The sequence below is a fragment of the Saimiri boliviensis genome, chromosome 8 (assembly GCF_048565385.1).
Source record: "Saimiri boliviensis isolate mSaiBol1 chromosome 8, mSaiBol1.pri, whole genome shotgun sequence".
Taxonomy (NCBI): domain Eukaryota; kingdom Metazoa; phylum Chordata; class Mammalia; order Primates; family Cebidae; genus Saimiri; species Saimiri boliviensis.
This window is the reverse complement of record NC_133456.1, coordinates 84,882,988-84,909,574: the sequence shown is the minus strand read 5'-3', so window position 1 is coordinate 84,909,574 and position 26,587 is coordinate 84,882,988. Positions and strand designations below refer to the sequence as shown.

Below are 26,587 nucleotides of genomic sequence, written 5' to 3'. Positions count from 1 at the left end.
ATGCCATTGAATGGAGACCCTGTAATGTTGAGAGAGGAACGAAAGAAGGAAAAGTAACTTGCTAAGATGCTGCCTCCCAGTTTTGTATGGAAGTTTCAGGCCTGTGTTGATCAGGCATCACTTTTTCCCTTCTAGCTGTCTCCCAGGATCCCTGCCCAACATCTTTGCAGAGGGGGAGTCCATGTATGTGAGCCTGAAGAAATTTACTAGTCTGTCATCTATTCAGTAGATACTTGCTGACTGTCAGGCACTGTGCTTAGGTAACTAGAGATGGAAAGATGAATATACTGCTCCTGCCTTTACAAAGAGTTCTAAACCAGCAAGATATCAAATATGAAATGCATCTATATTTTCTTTATTGCAAAATGCTTGCCTCTCCATATTTTAATTTTTCTCAAGTCAGGAATTTCTTACCGTTGTGTATATTTATGCAGTGAACCCTCTTTTAAGCAAATACTCATTTTCTCCTTTTGACTCTAGACAGCTAGTGCTAAGATGATAGCATACATGAGAATCACATGGGATATTCACTGGATATGCACTGGACATATTGGTGGTACCTGGAAAGGTCTGGGATCAGATTGTGTGTTTGTGTGTGGGTAGGGTGTTGTGCAAGTTCATCAGGCTTCTAGGCAATTCTGCTTCAGGTAGTCTGTGCCAGACCATACTTTTAGAAATTGCTGCAGACAAACAATAAGTTTGTAACCTGCACATTAGAATCACCTGAAGATCTTTTAAAATAACTAATTCTTCAGCCAAACACCAGATCAATTAAACTAGAGCCTCTGGATACCTGGCAGCAGTATTTTTGATAGCTCTTCAGATGATACGAAAGCATCTTCAGGTTTGAGATTCACAGCTATAGAAGGTTGAGGAGAAGCAGTGCTTCTGAAACTTCCATGGGTGTATGAATCACCTTGGTTCTTATTAAAATGCAAACTGATTCAGCAGGTCTGGGGAGGAGGCCTGGGATTCTGCATTTCTGAAGGCTCCCAGGGAAGACTGATGCATGCATGCATGCATGCTACTGGGGCGCACATTTTGAAAAGCATGGGAAGACGTAGAGCCAATCCAGAGTTTTCAAGATAATGACAGTCTAGAGATGTTTTCTTTTGTCTATAAGAGCACCCTCTCTGATATGCCCCAAATTCAAGTCCATGGAGTGGACCAGCTGCATCAGGATTATTCACGACTCTAGTACAGATAAAGATACAGATTGTTGGGCTCATCACTGGAGATTCTGAGTCTATCACCAATAATCATATTAGTTGCACTATGTATGTACTGGACTTCTCATGTTTAGTATTGCTAATTTAATCCTCACTACAGCTCTATGAAATAAGTAATATATTATTTCCTCCATCATGGAGGAATATATTATTTCCTCTATGTATGTATGAATCACCTGGGTTCTTATTAAAATGCAGACTCTGATTCAACAGATTTGGGGAGAAGAAGGCCTGGGATTCTGCATTTCTGAAGGCTCCCAGGGAAGGCTGATGCATTCATGCTGCTGGGGCATGTACCACATTTTGAGGAGCTTGGGAAGACATAGAGCCAATCCAGAGTTTTCAAGATAATGACCAGAGATGTTTTCTTTTGTTTTTAAGAGCACCCTCTCTAATACACCCAAAATTCAAGTCCATGGAGTAGACCAGCTGCCTCAATATGGAGGAATATTATATATTCCTCCATGATTAAATTGTGGCTTGGAGGGTTGAGTACTTTGCCCTAGGCCTGATTTAATAAGAGGCTACTCAGCATACTAAGTTCTGTTAAGAGCCCTAGATATGATACCTTATCTCTGTGGAAAAAGAAATCTCAAATAAAGGTATTTCCTAAAAGGATGACCATAGCTGTGGGCCTGTTTGTATTAAATTAAATATGAATCTGTCTATTTGCATTTAAGACACAAACATGCCTTTAGACAGAAAATGCTTCAATTTTTAGGAATAAGAAAATTACATATAATGGAAAAGGTTGCAAATATTTTAAAGAGTGTCTTTGAAATAATACAGTAGTTATCTGATAGGACTGTAGCAAAATTCATTTTCACGAGATTGAGCAGATAGAAACTAGTTAATTGTCCTTAAAAAGAAAATAGAAAAAATTTTGGTACATCAATACAGTAGAATGCCATTCAGCCATTACTCACAATGGTTGTAGAACATTTACTGGTGTGGAAGGCAGTTCACAACACAATACGAGATACAAAACCATATTTAGGCCGGGCCCAGTGGCTCATGCCTGGAATCCTAGCACATTAGGAGGCCAAGGCCTGTGGATCGCTTGAGGCCAGGAGATTGAGACCAGCCTGGCCAACATGGTGAAACCCCGTCTTTACTGAAAAATACTAAAAATTAGCCAGGCATGGTAGTGCACGCCAGTTTGTAGTCTCAGGTACTGCAGAGGCTGAGGCACAAGAATCGCTTGAATCACTTGAGGTAGAGGTTGTAGTGAACCAAGATTGTGCCACTGCACTCCATCCAGCCTGGGTAATAGAGTGAGACTCTGTCTCAAAACAACAACAAAGACAGTATTTATAGCATGATCCCATGTTTGTTTCAAAGTCCTAGTAATTAAAATATATTTATGCAAATAATAAGTTTATGGGCAGTTATACACCAAGATGTTAGTTCTCTCAGGATTGTGGGGTTATGAATATTCCTTCTGAATATTGGTTAAGCTCCTACTTTGTGGCTGATACTATACCAAGCATTGTAAGAAATAAATGGGAGTGTTTAGGCTGATTCCATCCTTATAGAACTAACTGGATCTAGATTTAACAAAAATGTATCAGCTGTGTTTTCATTTAACCCATGCTATGCTTATAAAGGAAACCTATGGGTCAATTTATGGTTCTCTGCCAGCCACTTTCCTCCCTCACCCCTACCCACTCTATATCCCTCCTTTCTTTCTTCCACTCATTTATCCATCCGTCTACCTTTTTATCATTCAAAAAACATTCACCAAGTGTCTGCTCTGTATTTATGAACTGATCATGGAGAGATGAAAAAGATACTCTCAGCTCTGCAGATGCTGCTCTTTGTCTTCATTTTTTTGAAATAAACTTTATTTTGGGATAATTTTAGATTTATAGAAGATAGTGGCAAAGACAGTACAGAGAATTCCCATATACCTTCACCCAGTGTCAGTTTTCTCTAAGGTTGTCACATCATATCACCACAGTTCATTTGTCAAAACTGAGAACCCAGCATTCGGACATTACTATTAACTGAACTCTAGACATTTCAGATTATACCAATTTTTCCTATAAAATCCTCTTTCTCTTCAGGATCCAGTCCAGGATACTAGTATATTGCAATTTGTTGTCGTGTCTCCTCCTTAGTTTCCTGTGATCTGTAATTGTTTCTCACACTTTTTTTTTTTTAAATCACCTTGACATATTTGAGGAGTACTGATTAGTTATTTTTATCGAATGTGCCTTAATTTGCATTTGTCTGATGTTTTCTTGTGATTAGACTGGGGTTATGGGTTTTTGGAAAGAATACCACTCAGTGAAGTGCCCTTGTCACCTAATATCCGTGTGACATCCTTGGTAATGTTAAACTGATTGCTTGGTTAAGGTAATATTTGCCAGTTTTCTCCACTGTAATGTCACTATTTTTTCTTTGGAAGTAAATCACTAATTGAGCTACCTTTTAGAAAGGGAGGGTGAAATTTTGCTCCTGAAGAGGGCAGTATTTTTACATATTGTTTGAAAATTTTCTTTAAGGAAGACTTGTCCCTTTACATTTATTCCATTCTTTACTTATATCAGTGTGGACTCGTAGATAATTTATTTTATACTTTGGGCTGTAATTCAACATCATATTATTTACATTGTTGCACAAACTGTTCCAGCCTTGGCCATTGAGAACTCTTTCAGTTGGTGCCTGTATCCCCTTGGCATGCCCCAGACCGTTTGCTTTTGAATATCTCCTTATTTCCTGGTACTGTAAGATGCTCCAAGCTTCTCTTGTATTTTTCCTGCCTGAGCCCTAAAATTAACCATGTGAGAATGGTATTTCAAAGTCAGTATCTGGGTGCTGGATGCTCATTGTCTTTGAAAGGAAGGAAACAGAAAAGTGAAAAAGATTCTACATAATGTTCAAAGCGCTATGGAAGCAGTGAGGCTAGGCCAGCTACTTTCAGGGGAAGTCTTCACTAAATAAATGGTATTTTAAATTGAGTAGAGTTTTCCAGATGAAGATCAGGATTGGAGTGGGATGGGAAAGGGGAGGAGGAAATACATGCTAGCAAAATCAAGGGTAACTGGCTGTTTTAACTTGATCTGACTATAGACTTATATTGGTAGTGGCCCTTCTTTGATTTTCTCATTGCATAAAAATGAGGCATTTTCACAGATTATATTTTTTTCTACAAGAGGATCTCTATGCAAGCCCTGTTGACTGTCCTCCTTCATTCCCCATCTTCCTTCCAGTCTTTCTTCCTTCTAAATGTACTTAGCTCCTACTTTCTGCCAGGCCCAATGCGAGGCACAGGGTGTGCAGACAGGAATCTGATAGCCCCTACCATCAGGAGTTTCTGTATCCAGAGTGACATCCTGTGGCTTGCTTCTTCTCCCCTTAGCCCTTTTCCAGGTGTCAATTTTTAAGGCTTTGCAGAAAGCATGAAAGCAAAGAGGAAATATAAGCAACGTCTGTGTTGTGAAGCTGACATGATACTCGACTCACTCAGAAAGTCTTTTTTGTTCACAGATAACAATTGGTGTATATGATCCCTGTAACTTAGCCCAGTACCCTGGATGGCCTTTGAGGAATTTTTTGGTCCTAGCAGCCCACAGATGGTATTTACAAGAGTGTGTGTTTGTCTGTCTGTCTGTCTGTCTGCCTCTGTCAATATGTGTTTTACAATGCGTCTGTTTCTATCTGTATCTCTGTTTTCCCAATCGCATTTTTCTTTTTTCGTTTTGGGCATGGAAACCAGGCAATCAGTAAATCAGTCATAACCTAATTTCCATATGAGGCTTAATCAGGTCTGTTAGGGAGCCACATACTCTGATTATTCTGTACTAAAGATGTTTTAGCATATGGTAGAGTAGGTAGTCACAGGTCCTGACACAAATTCTTATCCCCTCCCTTCTAGCTGTCTGGGTTGCTTTCAGATAGGATTTTCCTACTGCTGTCATTCTCCATTTTTCTTAACCCTAAAATAATTAAAACAGAGGGTATCTTAAAAGCCAGTATACATTTGAAAAGATGCCCAATATCATGTCATTAAGGAAACAAAAATTAAAACCATAGTGAGATGCTTGTGCATATCCACCAAAAGTATTTAACAAAAACGTCCATACCAAGTATAGTCAACCATGTGGAGCAACTAGAACTCTCAACTACTGCTGGAAAAATGTTGAGCAGTGTCTACCAAAATTAAAAATATCTATGGCTCAGCAGTGTTACTCTCAAGTAGATTGCTCACTGAAATACATACATACATAGAAGCAGAACACATATACAAGAATGTTTACAGAAGCATTATTCTTAATAACCAAAAGCTGGGAATAACCCACATGTTCTTCAATAATGAAATGAACAATAATTTATAGTATATCCCTTACGATGAAATACCATGTTACAGTGAATCTGAGTGAACTGTTAACAGAAATCAACATGAATGAATTTTAAAAGCATAATATTAAGCACAATAAGCTGGACCTAAACAATACATATTCTGTGATTCCATTTATGTAAAGTTCAAAACAGGCAAAACCAATGTATGGACTAAGAGTAATTGTTACTTTTGAAGGGAGTGGTTAATAACTGAGAGAAGGCATGAGACAGCCTTATTTATACTTGGGATTTGTGTAATTTTCTTTGTGTCTACTTTACTTAAATAAAAATGTTTATTTAAAAATATGAAGATAGATATATTACAGATTGTCCTTTGAGGGAGACAGTCCACAATTATCCAGGTGGTAAGTCTACAAAGTGCAAGTGGACTTCCTAACTACTGACTGAGGTGCTACTGCTTAGAGGTTTTTTTCTAAATGTCTTGTGAGCATTTTTTCCCTGCATTTAAAAGATTTATTTGTCAGAATTATTTATGTGCAATATGATTATAATATAAAATTCACCTCAGTCAGTTCATTGTTCAGCCTCTAAACATTGGACAGAGAAACCATAATATGAATATGTTCAAAAAGGTTAATAAGACCATCTCCCTCGGGTATCAAAGGGGCGTAATTACAATGCATTGAATTCTCTCCAACTGGTTTGCTGAAGCTCTTATGTGAGCTTTTTCTTTTCCTTCCTTTTAACAAAAATAATAAATAAATAAAAATCCGGGCATGACAACAGGAGTAGCAGTTTCCAGTCTGTTGAAGTCCTTTGCTTCCGTGACCGTACCATGCAGGGGGCGAGAGATGTTGCCCACAGCATCATCTTCGAAGTGAAGCTTCCAGAAATGGCATTTAGCCCAGGTAATTTGCTGGTCTTTGAAAATGCATGTAATTATCATTTATCAGAAATGGAACCAGGTTTACTTTGTTTTCATCCCTTCACAATGGCAGAAGAAAAGAAGAGAAAAGTACAACTAGTACCTCTTTGCCAATGCAGACACCTACTTCGAACAGAGGGCACGCTCTGCTATTCAGATTGGAACAAAGGCAAAGATTGTGACCGGGAAATTTTCTCTAGGCATTTTTTTCAGTCTTCAAGATTGGTTCTCTGCCCCTCGTTTTCAATTTTACTTTTGTTTAACACAAAATCTTTATTTCTGTTTATTCTTAAAGGAAGGATGACATGTTTTTTTGTTTGTTTGTTTTTTGAGATGAAGTCTCGCTCTGTCGCCAGGCTAGAGTGCAGTGGCATGATCTCCGCTCGCTGCAGTCTCTGCCTCCTGGGTTCAAGCAATTCTCCTGCCTCAGCCTCCTGAGTAGCTGGGATTACAGGCTCAGGGGCACCACACCCAGCTAATTTTTGTGTTTTTAGTAGGGACGGGGTTTCATCATTTTGGTCAGGATGGTCTTGAACTCCTGACATTGTGACTTGCCCGCCTCAGCCTCCTAAAGTGCTGGGATTACAGGTGTGAGCCACTGCGCCCAGCCAGGAAGGATGAAGTATTAATGCACTTACATGTTTATTTGTTATGTACTTAAAGTTGTATGTGATCCTTATCTCCATGTAGTAAAGTAAACAAAAATGCCATTTCTCCTTCCACATGGAATATCTTCATTTGATCTTTATGTGAGGATCATCAGCTTTTATCCCCATTTTATAAATTTAGAAACTTAGAGACATTTTATCTGTAGATTAAATATGTGTATGTATTTGTATATATATACATATATGGAGAGATATTTTTACACATCTGTCACAGAGATGGAATACATACTCAAGTATGAGTGAAATAAGGATATAATGCCCTGCTTTGAGAGTATTTGTTATCAGGAATCCACGTCCTGTGTCAAAGGCAGAGCACAAATCTCTGGCACGTCATAGGTGCTTAATAAATGTTACGTAAATTTCCTAGCTCACATAAACCGCAGCACTTTTATATTTCTTGCCAAAATAGTCCCTCATTTCTATGTGATTTGTGTGCTTCTCAGAGCAGGTTCACAACGTGTGTATATGTGTGTGTGTATATATATATATATATATATATATATATATATATATATATAATGTATATATATGTAATGTGTATATATAGATATTTTTAAATTTAATTTAATTTTTATTTATTTTTTTATTTTTTTGAGGCAGAGTCTAGCTTTGTCACCCAGGCTAGAGTGCAATGGCCTGATTTCGACTCACTGCAACCTCTGCCTCCCAGGTTCAAGCAATTCTCCTGCCTCAGCCTCCCAAGTAGCTGGGATTACAGGAGCCTGCCACACCTGACTAATTTTTGTATTTTTAGTAGAGGTGGGTTTCACCATGTTGGTCAGGCTGGTCTTGAACTCCCAACCTCAAGTGATCCACCTGCCTTGGCCTCCCAAAGTGCTGGGATTGCAGGCGTGAGCTACCGAGCCTGGCCTCACATATATTAATTTGTTGTTCCTCACACCATCCTCATGGTTCCAAGGCACATTTCTTTCCTTATGCCATAAATATGCCTTAAAATGTGTGCGTGATGGGGAGGTGGTGTCAAAATCTCTTCCAAGGCCTGGCGCAGTGGCTCAGGACTGTAATTCCAGCACTTGAGAGGCTGAGGCAGGTGAATCACCTGAGGTCAGGAGTTCGAGAGTGGCCTAGCCAACATGGTGAAACCCCATCTGTACTGAAAATACAAAACTTAGCCAGGAGTGATGCTGGGTGCCTGTAATCCCAGCTACTCAGGAGGCTGAGGGGCGTGAATCACTTGAACCTGGGAGTGGAGGTTGTAGTAAGCCAATTATGCTGCTGCACTCCAGCCTGGGTGACACAGACTCTGTCTCAAAAAAAAAAAAAAAAAACCCCTCCGAGATCTTTTCTAGAGTGCTAAAGTCAGAAGCATTCAAGATTGGCTCAGATGACATTTTTTCAGTGATTCAGTGCTCTAACATACATGCCTTTACAGACTTCGAAAGATTAACAGAGTACTTCTGCTTGATCGAAGGAGGAAACTGCTTTTCAGTTTAGAGCCTTTGCCTTTCTGTTGTCTTTAGAATTTGCATTGGATGTAGCACCCTCTTGTGGCAAATTCTAAAATAGCTCCTGTGTATTGTTAACTTACGTGCCATACCTTTGTTTTATTAAACCACACTTAAAGATAGTCACAGGGGTGTACAGTCTTTTGGCTTTCCTGGGCCACATTGGAAGAGTTGTCTTGGGCCACACATAAAATACACTAACACTAATGATAGCTGATGACCTAAAAAAATTGCAAAGAAATCTCATAATGTTTTAAGAAAGTTTATGAATTTGTGTTGGGCCACAGTCAGAGCCACACTCAGCCGCCAGTTGGACAAGTATGGTCTCAGGGAATGAAGTGAGAGTTAACTAATGTGGATCTGGTTTCTATGTCTGACAAGCTGCCAGGCACCTTCCATGAGGTACTCACTTAATCTTGCCAACCACCCTGTGAGGAGTCAATTTTCTTTCCACTTCTATGACAAAGGCACTGGGTTGTTCTTACACCCTACTCTCTATGGTAAGGTCCACGCTTCGCTTGATGATGTTGACTTTTTTTTTTTTTTACTACAATGTCTCACTCTGTCGCCCAGACTGGAGTGCAGTGTCGCAGTCTCAACTCAGTGCAACCTCTGCCTCCTGGGTTCAAGCAGTTCTTCTGCCTCAGCCTCCTGAGTAGCTGGGACTACAGGCGCATGCTACCACACCCGGCTAATTTTTTGTATTTTAGTAGAGACGGGGTTTCACCATGTTGCCTAGGCTGGTCTGAACTCCTGAGCTCAGACACTCCGCCTGCCTCAGCCTCCCAAAGTTCTAGGATTACAGGCGTGAGCCACCACACCTGGCCAATGCCGACATTTAAACCCAGGAACCACACCATACATTTCCATTCGAAAAAAGTTTTCTGTCATCCAATAAAGCCTTTAACACATCTTCTTTATGCCTGATAATAAATGTAGATTATTTAGCTTAAGAAAGGCAAATGAATTTCCTGTTTTTCATGTAAACTAGTGTGTTCCCTCTTAGCTGTAAATAAAACTTTACAGTAAATACAACTTTATAAAGAATTCTTCTGGCCTGTCATTGTGACTCATGCCTGTAATCCCAGCACTTTGGGAGGCCAAGGCAGGCAGATTATGAGGTCAAGAGATCAAGACCATCCTGGCCAACATGGTGAAACTCCATCTCTACTAAAAATACAAAAATTGGCCGGGCACGGTGGCTCAAGCCTGTAATCCCAGCACTTTGGGAGGCCGAGGCAGGTGGATCACGAGGTCAAGAGATCGAGACCATCCTGGTCAACATGGTGAAACTCCGTCTCTACTAAAAATACTAAAAATTAGCTGAGCATGGCGGCGCGTGCCTGTAATCCCAGCTACTCAGGAGGCTGAGGCAGGAGAATTGCTTGAATCCAGGAGGCGGAGGCTACGGTGAGCCGAGGTAGCGCCATTGCACTCCAGCCTGGGTAACAAGAGCGAAACTCCGTCTCAAAAAAAAAAAAAAAAAATACAAAAATTAGCTGGGTGTGGTGGCATGTGCCTGTAGTTCCAGCTACTTGGAAGGCTGAGGCAGGAGAATCACTTGAACCTGGGAGGCAGAGGTTGCAGTGAGCCGAAAATGCGTCACTGCACTCCAGCCTCGTGACAAATCGAAACTCTGTCTCAAAAAAAAAAAAAAAAAAATTCTCATTTAATTTGATGTATATCTTATAGATTATAAGATGTATGATCTATAATTATACATCTTATGGTAAATTAAATGCTATTGCCATATGTGGTATTTTTTTCATTATTAACTTTATAGGGAATCTAATTTTCTTAGAAATGGCTATACCCTTTTTATTTTTATTTTTTGAGAGATGAGGTCTTCTTATGTTGCCCAGGGTGGCCTTGAACTCATGGGCTAAATCCTTCCTCCTGCAGTCCTCCTGCCTCAGCCTCCCAAAAAGCTTGGACTAGACATGAGCCCAGCATCTGTAACCTTTTAAGTATAGAGAGCTTTTAATTTGAAATTATGAGTTGTTTTTTTTGTTTTGTTTGGTTTGGTTTTTTTTGTTTTTTCTGATAATTTCTAACCTGTAACAGGAGAAAATCTAGACTGGAGTTACAAATTACAATTCTAGGCTGTGATTCTGTAGTTCTTATCAAGTTCCTGTGCTGTATATCAGAGACACATTTAAAAAAAAAAAAAACTTTTAGGTTTAGGGGTATATGTGGTTTGTTATGTAGGTAAACTTGTTTCACAAGGGTTTGTTGTGCAGATTATTTCATCAGCCAGGTACTAAGCATAGTACCTAGTAGTTACTCTGCTCCTCTCCCTCCTCCCACCCTCCATCCTCAAGTAGACTCCAGTGTCTGTTATTCCCCTTTGTGTCATGAGTTCTCATCATTTAGCTCCCACTTACAAGTGAGAACATGTGGTATTTGATTTTCTGTTTCTGCATTAGTTTGCTAAAGAGAATGGCCTCCAGCTCCATCCATGTTCCCACAAAAGACATCTCATTCTTTTCTATGGCTGCATAGTATTCCATGGTATATGTATACCACATTTCTTTATCCAGTCTATCATTGATGGGCATTTAAGTTGATTCCATGTATTTGCTGTTGAGAGACACATTTTTAAATTCAATCTAAGAATAGTAATAAAATCAAACAAAATATCAATGAATGGCAGGTGTGAACTCTTTCTTTTCCCCACAGAAAAATAATTCTGAAATCTTAACCTCTAAGAAACTCAAATTTAACTTTGTGTGATGGCTCATGCCTGTAATCCCAGCTACTCCAGAGACTTAAGCCTGAGGATCACTTGAGCCCAGGAGTTCAAGATCAGCTTCAGCAACATAGCAAGACCCTGTTTCGAATAAGAAAATTTTATTATTTCAGTTTTAATTTTTCGTGGCATTTTTAAAAAGCCAAATCAGAGTACCCAATTTAAAAGGGGAATGACATTTGTTTTCTGGCTTCTTGCTGTGAATGACACCCTCAGCCAAGCTGGAGCCCAAGTAGCTTTCAAGGATAATTGGCCTTATGGTTTCTCATTGGTCATCCTATCGCAGAAACAAAAGATCATGTAAAGGAAATCCATACCTTCTCGGTTCCATCATTACATTGGTCAATACTGTTCTGTTTTAATGTCAAAAGCTGAAAAGTTTCCCAAGGAAAGGAGAATTGCGATCTTGATAGAAATTCAAAAGTAGGAGAATGGGCAAAGGAAACCAGCGTACAATTAGAAACAAAATGAAAATTTCCCCTCCTAGTCCCCTACATCTTAACTTCAAGTCAAGGAGTTTCTGTTCTTGCAGAGTCTGCTGCTTAAGGCAGACAGTGAAGATGATGCTCGAAGTGTAGGCTCTGGTGGGGTGAATTCCTTGCTCAGGAGTTCAGGCTTTTTTGTGAGCAGTGGGAATTCAATGAGAAAGGGCAGAGGTCCTGAGATGTAGGGAGCGCAAGAGAGGGTGGATCCACTAACAAGATTACAAGGCTGTGGTTCCACCAAGCAAGTCTCAGAGCTTTTGTCTCCCTCATGTGCAATGCTAATAGCCAGGTTTCAGTGATAGTGGGGGCTGGAATATAGAAGATGGATGTAAGTATAGAAGCATTTCCCAAGTCTGTTTAGCCACAGGATCCTTATCCTCTGAGATTACTGAATAGGACATGCTTTGGGAACTGCTGGAATTGGAATTGACTGGAATTACAGAGGCTCCCATAGCAGGGATTAAAAGGGGGCAGTGGGGAAGGGAGAAGTCAGAGAAGGGAAAGTTCTGAATGGATACAGATGAGCTTAAAGGAAAGGGCAGCTTAATTAAAGGGCAGTCACCTTTGACTGTGATCTGCACACAGGTGTAGTGACAGAAAGGCTGAGCAGAGGGACATGATAAGTATGAGCAGCAGAAGGGACATATTGAATTTAGAGGTTCAAATCCCAATAGGAACTTCAGTGAAGGTGTGCTGCAGTTACATTGGCTTGGCTTGCTTAGATAGAGAAGCCTCAGTGGGGTTATACCTACCCCAGATAAGATTGTCTTTTTCTTTTTTCAACTTCTAGTAACAGTGAAAGTTGAGGCACCTTGGGGCAGAGTTGAGGGCTATTTCAGAAGCTCCTGTGCAGGAAGATTGTTTGGGACTGATGGTCTCTAAACAACATTCCCAGTAGCTGAGGAAGATGGGGAGGCAACTGTGGCAAGTCCATGGAAATTGAAGCCCTCAGGTCTCTTTTAGAAAGAAGCAAAGTATCAATGCATGGGCCATTATAAATGTCAGTCTTTTTTATGCAAGCTTGCTGTTTGATCTTTTTGTTTTTATTCTTCCCTCCTTCATTAAGCTTTGTGTTTTATTTGCTTTAAGATTGTCCTAAAGCAGTTGGATGGGAAAAGAACCAGAAAGGAGGCATGGGACCAAGAATGGTGAACCTCAGTGAATGTATGGACCCTAAAAGGTATATTTTAGAAGCTGTTTTCTCCATTTGGGCTTTTTGTAACCAAGATACACACCAAGTTCTGTCAGGCCGATGAAGCATTGTGAGATTCATCCCAAGGGGTGCCATTCATGCTGCCATGTGTTATTCTGCTCTTTAATCGAGGTTTGGTTGTGAGAATTAATATTGACAATGGATATCCTGAAGGGATATCACTGTTTGTCTGTTCTAGATATTCTAAATTTTGTTCTTGTTTCAAGCTCATGCTCTCAGACCACCAGCGTAGTGTACCTGTACTGTCTCTCGATCCTTTATGGATTGTCCTCTAGCTTGGTCCTATTGGCCTACCTTTTTTTTTCTTCTGAGACAGAGTCTCATTCTGTCACCCACGCTGGAGTACAGAGGCACGATCTTGACTCACTGCAACCTCCACCTCCCAGATTAAAGCGATTCTCCTGCCTCAGCCTCCCAAGTAGCTGGGACTACAGGTGTGCACCACCACACCTGGCTAATTTTTTGCATTTTTAGTAGAGACAGGGTTTCACCATGGTAGCAAGAATGGTCTTGATCTCCTGAGCTCATGATCTGCCTGCCCTGGCCTCCCAAAGTGTTGGGATTACAGGTGTGAGCTACTACACCCGGCCTTTTTTCCAGCCCCACCCCTCACCCACCCCCCGCCACAATGGAGTCTTGCTCTGTCACCCAGGCTGCAGTGCAATGGCACTATCTCTGCTCACTGCAGCCTCCACCTCCTGAGTTCAAGCAATTCTCCTGCCTCAGCCTCCCGAGTAACTAGGATTACAGACACACACCACTATACTCGGCTAATTTTTGAATTTTTAGTAGAAGTAGGGTTTCAACTTGTTGTCCAGGCTGGTCTTGAACTCCTGACCTCGTGATCCGCCTGCTTCAGCCTCCAAAAGTGCTGGAATTATAGGTGGGAGACACCACGCCCTGCCCTTGTTAGCCCACCTTGGAGGATATTAGAAGAAATATTTCATGGAAACCAGTATTGTATTTAAGGGTGAATCTGAGTGCACTCTTTTTTCTTTTTTTGCTTTTTTTGCTTTTTTGAGATGGAGTTTTGTTCTTGTCGTCCAGGCTGGAGTGCAATGGCGTGATCTCAGCTTACTGCAACCTCTGACTCCCTGGTTCAAACAATTCTCCTGCCTCAGCCTCCCGAGTAGCTGGAATTACAGGTGCCCACCACCACACCCAGCTAATTTTTGTATTTTGACAGGGTTTCACCATGTTGGCTAGGCTGGTCTCGAACTCCTGACTCAAGTGATCTGTCCACTTCGGCCTCCCAAAATTCAGGGATTACAGGTGTGAGCCACCGTGCCTGGCCTGAATGCACTCTTTATTAAGGAGATACGGGAGAAATTTCTGTTTTCAGTACTAGGAAAAACTTTCCTTTTAATCAAGTGATGTGTTTTTATTCATGGACACCGTGATTCCTTTAACTGGTCATGCTCTTCCCTTTTCACCTTTGCTGCTGGGAGCTTAGTATCAAATTTGAGCCCACCACCCCCTCATTGCAGAAGACTCCAACAATATGCTGCTGTGTGGGAGCCTTTCTCCTCCCTGCTTACCCTCCAGCTTCATTTTCTTTTTCCTTTTATCCCAATTTCCTTATTATATATTTCTTATTTTCTTGCATAGCCACTTGATATATTTTAGGACAAGATTATTGCACAAATGAGTGACTGAATAAGTAAATCTCTCCTTTTCTAGGTTAGCTGAGTCATCAGTGGATCTAAATCTCAAACTGATGTGTTGGAGATTGGTCCCTACATTAGACTTGGACAAGGTTGTGTCTGTCAAATGTCTGCTGCTTGGAGCTGGCACCTTGGGTTGCAATGTAGCTAGGACATTGATGGTAAGTCGGGGTTGGGGGGTACAAATGGTACCTTTGAAATTGCAGCTTCTCTTCTTGTTTTACTCTCCATGATTGCTTTCCAGCTCCCAGCTCCCCCTCTCCTCCTTCTCCCCCTTCCTTCCTTTTTCCTTTCTTGTTATCTTTTTAATTGTAAAAGAAATACAAGCTTTTGTCATCAGATAGAAACAGGAAGTCTTCCACACCCATTGTAAGTCCCATTTCCCATTAAGCAGACTTTGTAGATTAGTATGCAGCCTCTTTTCCGGATGTTATTGTAGGCATATCTAAATATAGAGAAATCTTTGTTATCTTTGCTGATCTTTATTTATATTTATAAAAATTAGATCATAATATATGATCTTTAACAGATTTTTAACTAGATGAAAAAATGACTCTGGCTACCTTTCTGTGTTTCCATGGTATGTATATGTGGTATTTTGTTGTATGACTATGTTTTTAGTTTATTGAATCAATTTCAGGTTGCTTTGTATTTTTTTCTATTGGAGACTGTTCTCTATTAGAAAACATTTTTATACTTGTATGTTTGCATATCCATAGGATTTTTTTTGGGCAGGTGGGGGGAAAGCCCTAGACATGGAATTGCTATGTTAGAGAGCATAGAATTTGAATATAAATGTTTTAAATATTTATGTTTTTCATTAATTTTTTTTGAGACAAAGTCTTAATCTGTCACCTAGGCCGGAGTACAGAGGAATGATCTCAACTCACTGTAACCTCCACCTCCCGAGTTTAAGTGATTCTACTGCCTTAACTTCCTGAGTAGCTGGGATTACAGGCATGTACCAGTACACCTGGCTAATTTTTTGTATTTTTAGTAGAGACAGGGTTTCACCATCTTGTCAAGGCTGGTGTTGAACTCCTGACCTCAGGTGATCTGCCTGCCTTGGCCTCCCAAAATGCTAGGATTACAGATGTGAGCCACTGCACCCAGTCAAAAATTTTTTTCAAACTAAATGGTCTTCCAAAAATGTTATACATGTGAGACACAGAACTTTTCTCCATGCTCTTGCCAAAATTGGATATATCAACTTTTGAAATCTTAATCAGTTAAGTAACATTTATTGTTTTAATTTGCATTTCTTTAATTAGCAAGAGTGAGTTTAATTTTTTCTGTGTGAGTTTATTTTTTTTTTATTCATGTTCTTCAGGTTGTGTTTCTTTTTTGTTTTTTTTTATTTTTGTTTTTGTTTTTTTAAGATGGAGTCTCACTCTGTTGCCCAGGCTGGAGTACAGTGGCATGATCTCGGCCTCACTGCAACCTCCACCTCCCAGGTTCAAGTGATTCTCCTGCCTCAGCCTCCTCAGTAGCTGGGATTACAGTCGTGCACCACCATGCTTGGCTAATTTTTGTATGTTTTGTAGAGATAGAGTTTCACCACGTTGGTCAGGCTGGTCTTGAACTCTTGAACTTGTGATCCACCTGCCTTGGCCTCCTGAAGTGCTGGGATTACAGGCATGAGCCACCATGCCCAGCCTGGGTTGTGTTTCTTTTATTGATGTAGAGTTCTTTTTATTGGGGCAATTAACCTTTTTTCTGTAATGTTTTCCTCAATTTATCTAAGATGTCTTTAGCCATATAAAAGTTTTTTCAGCCAGTCACAGTGGCACACACCTGTAATCCCAGCACTTTGGTTTGCCGAGGTGAGCAGATCACCTGAGGTCAGGAGTTTGAGATTGGCCTGGTGAAACCCGTTTCTACTAAAAATACAAAAAATTAGCCAGGCGTGGTAGCATGTGCCTGTAATCCTAGCTACTGAGGAGGCTGAGGCAGGCAAATTGCTTGAACCCGGGAGGTGGAGGTTGCATTGAGGGAGACTGCACCATTGTACTCTCGAAACTTCGTCTTAAAAAAAAAAAAGTTTTTTTTAGCTTTATATTATTATATGTGTCAGTCTTTTCCTTTGCGGCTTACGGAACTCTTGTTTTTATGTTAGAACTTTATGAATGTGGAAATTTTTTGGTTCCATGATAAGGGGTAAAGATCTAGCTACTTTTACACAAAATGGTTTGTTAGTTGCTTTAATGGCATTTATTCAGTAATCAAAATCATCATTTTTCTGTCTTTATCAAATGCTAAGCCCCCTTATATACCTGAGTCTCTTTGTGGATTCTCTATTTTGACTCATTGATGTATTATTTTTATATTCGTACTCACTGTTTTAGTTGAAATTACAATGAATTTATAGATAAATTAGAAGGGATTGATGTATTTTTATGACATTAATCCTTAGTCCTAGGAGCATGGTGTATCTCTTAATTTAATTAGATCATCTTTGTCTTTCAGTAGTATTTTCTTTATATAGGCCTTGCACATATCTAATTTAGTTTAAATATCTTATTTCTACATATTTAATGATGTTTTTTCCTTTAGAGATAGTTTCTTCCATTAAACTTTCCAGTTGACTCTTACTGGGATGTAGGAAAAATAGTGAATTTTGCATATTTATCTTTTGGCCATCTGTCTAAGCTCTCTTAGTTCTAAGAGTTTTTTGATTCTTTTGAATTTGTAGGTTGATAGTATTCCTCACCAACACTTACATTGTTCTTTTCCTTGTCTTATAAGACTGGCTAGAACTCTGCAGTAATGTAGAAGAATGGCAGTGAGAGTTGACATCTTTGTTTTGTTGCTGTTTTGTTTTTACTTTTAATTTTAATATTGGTTTCTGGTAAGTATTCTTTATAATTTAAAGTTGATTTCTGTTTCTACATGTTTACATCAGAAATGTTGAGCTTTATCAACTACATCTGTCAAGACAAAGAATTCTAATGTTGAGCATTCCTAGAATAAACCCTATTTGTACATGGTATCTTATTCTTCTCAGATACTCTTGAATTCAATTAGTAACGTTTTGTTTTTAAATTTTATATCTTACTGGGCTATGGTGGCTCATGCCTGCAATCCCAGCAGTTTGGGAGGCCAAGGTAGGCGGATCGTTTGATGTCAGGAGTTCAAGACCAGCCTGGACAACATGTCAAAACCCCATCTCTACAAAAAAAAAAAAAAAAAGTATATATATATATACACACACACACACACACACACACACACACACACACACACACACACACTAGCCTGGCTGTGGTGGCATGTACCTGAAGTTGCAGCTACTCAGGAGGCTGAGGTGGGAGCATTGTGTCAGACTAGGAGGTTGAGGCTGCACTGAGCCAAGATCATGCCACTGCACTCCACTCTGGGTGACAGAGCAAGACCCTGTGTCAATTAACCAATTAGTTAATCAGTCAAATTTTACACTTCAATTCATAAGTCAAATTGGTTTATAGTCATGTTATTCCTTCTTTTATCTTTGTATAGTTTATACCTAACATTATGCTATCTTTATAATATAAACTTAAAATGTTCTGCTTTTTTCTAAGCTCCAGAACAGTTTAAATAAATGAATTATCTGTTCCTTGATGGTTAGGTAACATTCAGGTATAAATCCATCTGGGCCTGCTGCGTTTTAGAATTGTGTTGATTGGAGCAGTGGAGGTGGTAGGAATCTTTGTAAACTTTTATAGATGTTTTTGTGTTGACTCCCCTTTTTAGATTATGTACTGCTTTTGAGTCCATTTGTTTTCCTAGAAAATAATTCATTTCATCTAGCTTTAAAAATTAATTGACATATGGCTGGACACGGTGGCTCACGCCTTTAATCCCAGCACTTTAGGAGGCTGAGGTGGGCAGATCACAAGGTCAGAAGTTCAAGACCAGACTGGCCAACATGGTGAAACCCTGTCTCTACTAAAAAAATAGAAAAATTAACTGAGTATGGTGGCTCAAGCCTGTAATCCCAGCTACTTGGAAGGCTGAGGTAGGAGAATTGCTTGAACTAGGACTCGGGAGGCAGAGGCTGCAGTGAGCTGAGATCACACCACTGCACTCCAGCCTGGCCTACAGAACGAGAGTCCATCTAAAAAAAAAAAAATTAATTAATTAATTGACATAAAATATGTATGGTATTCTCTTATTTTTAAATTTTCTTTTAAAAAATCTTTCCATATTCCTATGTTGTATATTTGTGGTTTTTCTTTTTTTCTCATAGCCTTGCTAGAGAGGCTTGTCTATTGTACCAGTCTTTTTTGAGCACTAAATACTTTATTTATTAGTTCTATAATTTTTGTTTTCTGTCTCATTTTGCTTTCAGATTCATAAATATCTACTTTTATCTTTATTAATTTTTCCCTCCTTTTGTGAAATTTATTTTACCGTCATTTTCTAGGTTCTAAAATTATTAGATGCTTAGATTTTCCTATCACTTTTCAGAATTGCAAAGTCAACATAAAGCCATCATACAAAATTTGTTAAGTATAAAAGTCATAAAGCAGACTTGTCACTTTCCAATGTTTAATATGTATTTTAACATTTTATTAGATATATAATAATGGGCCAGGCGCGGTGGCTCAAGCCTGTAATCCCAGCACTTTGGGAGGCCGAGGCGGGTGGATCACGAGGTCAAGAGATCGAGACCATCCTGGTCAACATGGTGAAACCCCGTCTCTACTAAAAATACAAAAAATTAGCTGGGCATGGTGGTGCGTGCCTGTAATCCCAGCTACTCAGGAGGCTGAGGCAGGAGAATCGCCTGAACCCAGGAGGCAGAGGTTGCGGTGAGCTGAAATCGTGCCATTGCACTCCAGCCTGGGTAACAAGAGCGAAACTCCGTCTCAAAAAAAAAAAAAAAAAAAAAAAAAGATATATAATAATGTTCTTTGCTGTTACCAATTAGCATATCATTAAAAATGATGTCTGTCTACGAAGCTTTCCTTTTACTTTTGAGCCTTTGTTGCCTAGGCTGGACTGGACCTTGTGATCTTCTCACCTCGGCCTCCCGAGTAGTCGGGACTGCACAAGTTCACTGCCATGCCTGCTAAAGTTTGATGACTATAGAATATGCCTTCTTATATGATGATACATAACTTACTGTAGCCTTCTCTTTAGATTTAACATTGTTTCCAGTTTTTTACAATTGTAAATTGTGCTGCAAAGCATCTTTGTGACTGCATCTTGGTCAGTGTGTCAGATTATTTCTTAGGATAAATTGCTGGAAATAGGTCATAGAATAATGGGTATTCTTAAGATTCTAGAAACATATTGCCAAATTGATTTCCAGAAAGATCAGACCACTTTAACATTCTCAGTCAGTAAGATGGTTTTCTCCCTACCACATCCTCACCAGCATTGAGTATTACAATTTTCTTTAATCTTTGCAGATTAGCCATTTAAACTGTGTAGCATTCCAGGAAACCAAAAGTTAAGTGTGCAAATATACCTGCATGTGACTAACCTATGGCATGTTTGTAATGTATCTGGCTTCCTTCCTACTACCCAGCACGTTCCCAGTTTGCCTTCCTTGCTACCCATTCATCAGTTGCTTTAAGGAATGCAAAAATACTTCAGAAATATCCCCAAAGCAAGCACAAGTGGCTTTATTCTCCCTCCATGGTAGGTTGCTTAGATGATGAAAATAATTTACAAAACTGGGTGGTATACCAAAAGTTACCAGTGAGCTTCAAAACAGCCAGTCTAATCTGTGCTTATACATGGCAGATTCTGTCCTGTTCTCAACCCTGAAAACAAATCGTGGGTCCTTGTTGGCTGGAGCTCTGACACCTTCAGTCTAATTGAGTCTCTCAATTTCTAATGGAAAAATACTGAAATAAGAGCCAAATCTTAGCCTTGTAGCCAGTCATGGCAGGACATCTCTTAGGTCACTAATGCTTATTTATGATATACTGCAATATACCCACTGTACCCTACCCCAAGAAGTAGGCAACTTCATTTAGTTGCAACTTTGGAGAGCTCATTCATTCCCACCATTAATCAGATGTACACCTTAGGCAAATCACTTATCTCTCCCGGTCATCAGTTTCCACATCTGTAAAAGGAAGTAATTGGACTAAGGATTTTAGAGATCCCAACCACCTTTAAAATTGTATGGTTCTATAAAACTGTTATAGGAGACATCACTGAAGCCTATAAAACCATGAAAACGATTTCTAAGAATATAGACTTGTTCCCTAAATTCCAGATTATTAATAAGGCTCTGCCTCTTGAATAAATGGTGCAAAGTGTTCTAAAATATCACACAGTAGGAAATAGCTTGTGAGTCATTTTTTCTTAGGAATTCATTCAGGCTTTAAATGAGTTTCAAGAATGGTTGTTATTTACACTTAATTATTCTTTAAGGGAAATCAAGGACATTTAGGGGCTATTGCTAATCTTTTTGAAACAATAACACAGACAATTCTTACGGGATTCACCTCCAAATCTTTGGTGACACTGCAAAAAACAATGAATTATTAGTCCCACTTTAACATTTTTTAACTAGTTTCTGCAGGAAACCAGGCACTGAGTATATAATTATGTTGTTTTTTTTTAAAGAAAGTCAACATTCTGTTTATCATAAACTGAATTTGCACAATTCAGTTTCTGAAGTTTCTTCTGTTCTGAGGTTCCCAAGCTTCTCCAAAGCAAGATTCCTTTTGAGATTTCAAGAAACATCACCCTGTGAAACGTTCATCAGAAACACACCATGATTTCCTGTTTCCACACAGGGTTGGGGCGTGAGACACATCACATTTGTGGACAATGCCAAGATCTCCTACTCCAATCCTGTGAGGCAGCCTCTCTATGAGTTTGAAGATTGCCTAGGGGGTGGTAAGCCCAAGGCTCTGGCTGCAGCGGACCGGCTCCAGAAAATATTCCCTGGAGTGGTATGTTGATTCTTTTGCAGAGGTTTTCTGTTATATCTATAAATGTTTAAGTCTTGAGAAATGAGGCCCTGTGGCATTGAAGAAAGAGAGTCAGACATCTGTCAGTTTCTACTAGGCACTTGCCATGTGGCTAAGCCTCTGTTTCCTCATCTCAGAGGAATCAAAAAACATACCAGGCCAGGCATGGTGGCTCATTCCTGCAGTCCCAGCACTTTGGAAGGCTAAGGCAGGAGGCTCATTTGAGCCCAGGAGTTTAAGACCAGCCTGGGCAATATAGTGAGACCTCCCCATCTCTTTAAAATAAAATTAGCCAGGTATGGTGGTGGTTTGTACCTGTAGTCTCATCTATGCTGATGGCTGAAAAAAAAGGATTGCTTCAGCCTAGGAGGTCAGAGCTGCAGTGAGCTGTGATCATGCCATTGCACTCAAGCCTGGGTGACAACACAAAACCCTGTCTAAAAAATAAAAATAATAAAACCAGGCTTGGTGGCTCATGCCTGGTTTTATTATTTATCCCAGAACTTTGGGAGGCCAAGGTGGGTGGATCATGAGGTCAGGAGTTCGAGACCAGCCTGGCCAATATGGTGAAATCCTGTCTCTACTTTAAAAATACAAAAATTAGCTGGATGTGGTGGTACACACCTGTAGTTCCAGCTACTTGGGAGGCTGAGGCAGGAGAATCACTTGAACCCAGGAGGCAGAGGTTGCAGTGAGCCAAGATTGCATCACTGCTCTTCAGCCTGGTCAACAGAGTGAGACTTTGTCTCAAAAATAATAATAATCTGTCTCACATATTCTTGTGAAAATGAAATGAGGAATGTATGAAGAAATGTTTTGTAGGTTGGCTGTGGTTCAGCTGTGTCACTAGGCTGAACTTATTCAATAAGCCACATAGCCACGAGTCAGGTTCCAGACCATTGTATGTGTTATTTTCAAAATCTAGGTTAGAGGAGGAACAGTCATTTGGGTCCTACTCTTCCTGTGGTAGAAAGTATAAGCTTAAAAAGGTTGGTGATTATTATGCCTTAAAGTCTCAGCTCAACAACAGTACAGTGTGATGTCTTCCATTTCTATTACCAAAGCAAGTCACAGGACCAAGGCCAAAGTCAATGACATTAGTCGATGTATTCCTCCTAGTAGGAGGTCTTGCAAAAGTCATGTTGCAAAGAGTGGGGATATATAACATTAGTAGAGGGAGGAGGTGCCTAGTTGGGAAGAATAATCCAGTCTAGGCTGTGCACAGTGGCTCAAGCTTATAATCCCAGTGCTTTGGGAGGCTGAAGTGGGAGGAGAATGCTTAAAGCCAGAAGTCTGAAACCAGCCTGGGCAACCTAGTGAGACCCTAGCTCTAAAAAAAAAAAAAAAAAAAAAAAAAACCAATCTATCATTGCAAGTATTATAAACTTCCTTCAGGACCCTCCCTTCGGACAGACCTGGCTTTGAACCTGGACTCTGTCACTTATCAGATACCTGAAATTTTTGTTTACCCAAATCCTAGTCATTGTCAGTAACCCAATACAATTCCCCCTTCCCCCTGTTTATTTGTTTAGTTATTCTATTGCTTACTTGTTTGTCAGGTAATGTGTTTAAGACCTGCTATATTTTAGGGACAGGGTAACTAGACAGGCATAGTTTCCTCTCATGTGGAGCCTAAAGTCTAGTGGGGGATGGTCATTAACAAATAATTTCACAAATATTTATCATTGTAATATATTCAGGAAGCAGGAGCTCAGTTGCCATGAGAATATATAACAGGTAGGCCTGACCTAGATGAGGGGTGGGCTGGGAAGACTTTTGAGGAAACAAACCCCTGAAGGTTGAGTGGGAGTTAGCTAGATTGAGTGTAGTGGAGCTGTCTGTTCAAATGCCTGGGTAGGATGAGCATGGTACTTTTGTGGAACTGAAAGAAAACCAGGGTGGCCGAAACATAGAGGTCAAGGAAGATGAGGAGGAAGAAGAGGCTGAGTCATGCCTACCTTGTGACCCAGAAATTGTACTTTTAGATCTTTACCTAAGAGAAACGAAAATATACATACATGAAAATACTTATACAAAAGTGTCCATAGCAACTTTATTCAAAATAGCCCAAATCTAGAAATAACCCAAATCACCATCAACGTAATTGATAAACAAATTGTAGTATAATTATACTACAAAATAAATGTGTTATTGATACTTAACAATATGAATGAACCTCAAAAGCATTATGCTGAGCAAAAGAAGCCAAACACAGACAGGTATATACCCTAGCATGTCATTTATGTGAGGGTTTAGAATAGTCTAATCTATGGCTAATGAAGTCAGAACAGTTGCTACTGGGGGCAAGTGGGGACCGACTGAGGGGGAGCACAAGAGCATGTTCTGCTTGGGAAGCTGAGGTGGGAGAACCCCTTGAGCCCAAGGGGTCAAGGCTACAGCGAGCTGTGATTGTGCCATTGCCATCTAGCCTAGGTGACACAGTAAGACCTTGTCTTAAAAAAAAAAAAAAAGATGTACTTGAGTAGCCAGAAGGTGCTGTGATAAAGTTTCTTGGCCTTGGGTGGCTGGAAAGAGCCAAAGATACACAGTTTTCTCCAGTGTCTTCCTTACCTCAGGTAAAATGTGCCCTCTCCACTTTGGAACGGAGATCCGTATGTCTCTGCTTGCTGCCCCACGCTGCCCTGACCTGCCCTGCCTCAGGGCCCTGGGATGATAGGTCAAGGTGTTCTAGGAAGCAGAGGTAAAGAAGAGGACATGGGAAGGGTGCAGCATAATAGTGCACAGGGTGATCTCATGTAAGCGACCACAATTATGTGCAGGCAGCTGTGGAAAGTGTGGTCTCTGAGATACTGCCTATACCATTGCTCCAGAGATAACTACATCCTGGTGTTTCCACAGAATACCAGAGGATTCAACATGAGCATCCCCATGCCTGGGCATCCAGTGAACTTCTCCAGTGTCACTCTGGAGCAGGCCCGCAAGGATGTGGAGCAACTGGAGCAGCTCATCGAAAACCATGATGTCATTTTTCTGTTGATGGACACCAGGGAGAGCCGGTGGCTTCCTGCTGTCATTGCTGCAAGCAAGAGAAAGGTAGGTACTGTCTCCAATTAGGATTTAATGCACCACCACCCCAGAGGAAGGAGTGTCCCTAACCTTCCCTTCCCCAGGGCAGAGATGTGGCTTGTGATCTGGTAGCACAGTGCCAAAGGGCTTCTGCTTCAGACTGTCTTTGCCTCGCACACCGTCACCCAATGTAATAGATATCATTTACTGCTTAATTTTCATAATAATCTTCTGAGATACTGTACACTGAAAGGTATACTGTATTTACATTAAAATGTAAGCACCAAGAGGTCAGAGACTTTGTCTTATTCACTACTACTTGGTCAATGACAACTAAAAGGGCCAACAGTATTCAATAGCGAACTAAATCATGGTGCATACCTATGATAGAATAGTATGCAGCCATTCATAGTTACGTTTTCAAAGGATTTTAATAAGATGGAAAATGCCACATTTTATTAAAGAAGATACAATATTATATATATTTTATACTAATTATGTTTATATATAAACATTTATATATGTCTTCCTATCTGTCTACTTATCTGTCTACTGAGAGAGGAGAGAGAAAGAGGGCAAGAAGAAGAGAGAAACAGAGGGAAAGGGAGAAAATAGTAGGAAGAAATACCCCAAACTATTAATAGTAATTTTTTGAGCTATGAGTTGTGAGTGATTTTTGTTTTCTTTTGTAGTGTGGTTATTCTTTATTTTTCAAACTTTCTATATAATCAGAAATTTGGGATAATAAGTTAAATTAGAACTATGAAAAGTTGTTATAGTATAATAAAAAAAATAGTTTCTAAAAAATTCATGTGTTGGGCTGGGCATGGTGGCTCACATCTGTAATCCTAGCACTTTGGGAGGATTGCTTGACCCAGGAGTTTGAGACTAGCCTGGGCAACATGGTGAGACTGTCTCCAAAAAAAACACAAAATTAGTTAGGTGTGTTAGTACACACCTGTGCTCCTAGCTTCTCGGGAGGCTGAGACAGGAAGATCACGAGCCTGGGAGGTTGAGGCTGCAGTGAACTGAGATCATGCCGTTGCATTCCAGTCTGTGCAACAGAGGGAGATCCTGTCTCAAAAACAAAACAAAACAAAACAAAAAAAATCTATGTGGAGCCAGGCATGGTGGCATGTGCCTGTAAGTCCAGCTACTGGGATACCAAAAAAAATTGGGCCAGGTGCAATGGCTCACGCCTGTAATCCCAGCACTTTGGGAGGCTGAGGTGGGCAGAAAACGAGGTCAAGAGATCGAGACCATCGTGGCCAACATGGTGAAACCCTGTCTCTACTAAGGATACAAAAATTAGCTGGGTCTGGTAGCACATACCCAGCTACTCAGGAGGCTGAGGCAGGAGAATCACTTGAACCAAGGAGGCAGAGGTTACAGTGAGCTGAGATTGTGCCACCGCACTCCAGCCTGGGTGGCAGAGCGAGACTCTGTCTCAAAAAAAAAAAAAAAAAAATCTACGTGAAGGGTGAATTAGATCTCAGTAAAGCTGTTATAAAAACAGATCTAAGGCCGGGCGCGGTGGCTCAAGCCTGTAATCCCAGCACTTTGGGAGGCCGAGGCGGGTGGATCACAAGGTCGAGAGATCGAGACCATCCTGGTCAACATGGTGAAACCCCGTCTCTACTAAAAATACAAAAAAAAAAAATTAGCTGGGCATGGTGGCACGTGCCTGTAATCCCAGCTACTCAGGAGGCTGAGGCAGGAGAATTGCCTGAGCCCAGGAGGCGGAGGTTGCGGTGAGCCAAGATCTCGCCATTGCACTCCAGCCTGGGTAACAAGAGCGAAACTCCGTCTCAAAAAAAAAAAAAAAAAAAACAGATCTAAGCCAGGCACAGTGGCTCATACCTGTAATCCCAGCACTTTGGGAGGCCAAGGCTGGGTGATCACTTGATGTCAGGAATTCAAGATAAGCCTGGCCAACATAGCA

The 26,587-nt window shown here is 40.3% G+C and overlaps 1 protein-coding gene across 8 annotated transcripts in view; it reads left to right on the top strand.

The window, feature by feature from the left end:
• The window catches only part of ATG7 (autophagy related 7), a 259,019-nt gene that overhangs the window by 51,790 nt on the left and 180,642 nt on the right, over positions 1-26,587 (top strand). For 7 of the 8 annotated variants that reach the window (XM_010337760.3, XM_010337761.3, XM_003927053.4 and 4 more), the window contains 6 exons: positions 4,722-4,810; positions 6,321-6,442; positions 12,917-13,007; positions 14,721-14,865; positions 21,442-21,600; positions 24,478-24,672. In XM_010337760.3, the coding sequence (XP_010336062.1) occupies positions 4,722-4,810; positions 6,321-6,442; positions 12,917-13,007; positions 14,721-14,865; positions 21,442-21,600; positions 24,478-24,672 (801 nt within the window). The remainder of the gene's footprint in view (positions 1-4,721; positions 4,811-6,320; positions 6,443-12,916; positions 13,008-14,720; positions 14,866-21,441; positions 21,601-24,477; positions 24,673-26,587) is intronic. The other variant, XM_074404780.1, reaches the window with a different exon arrangement.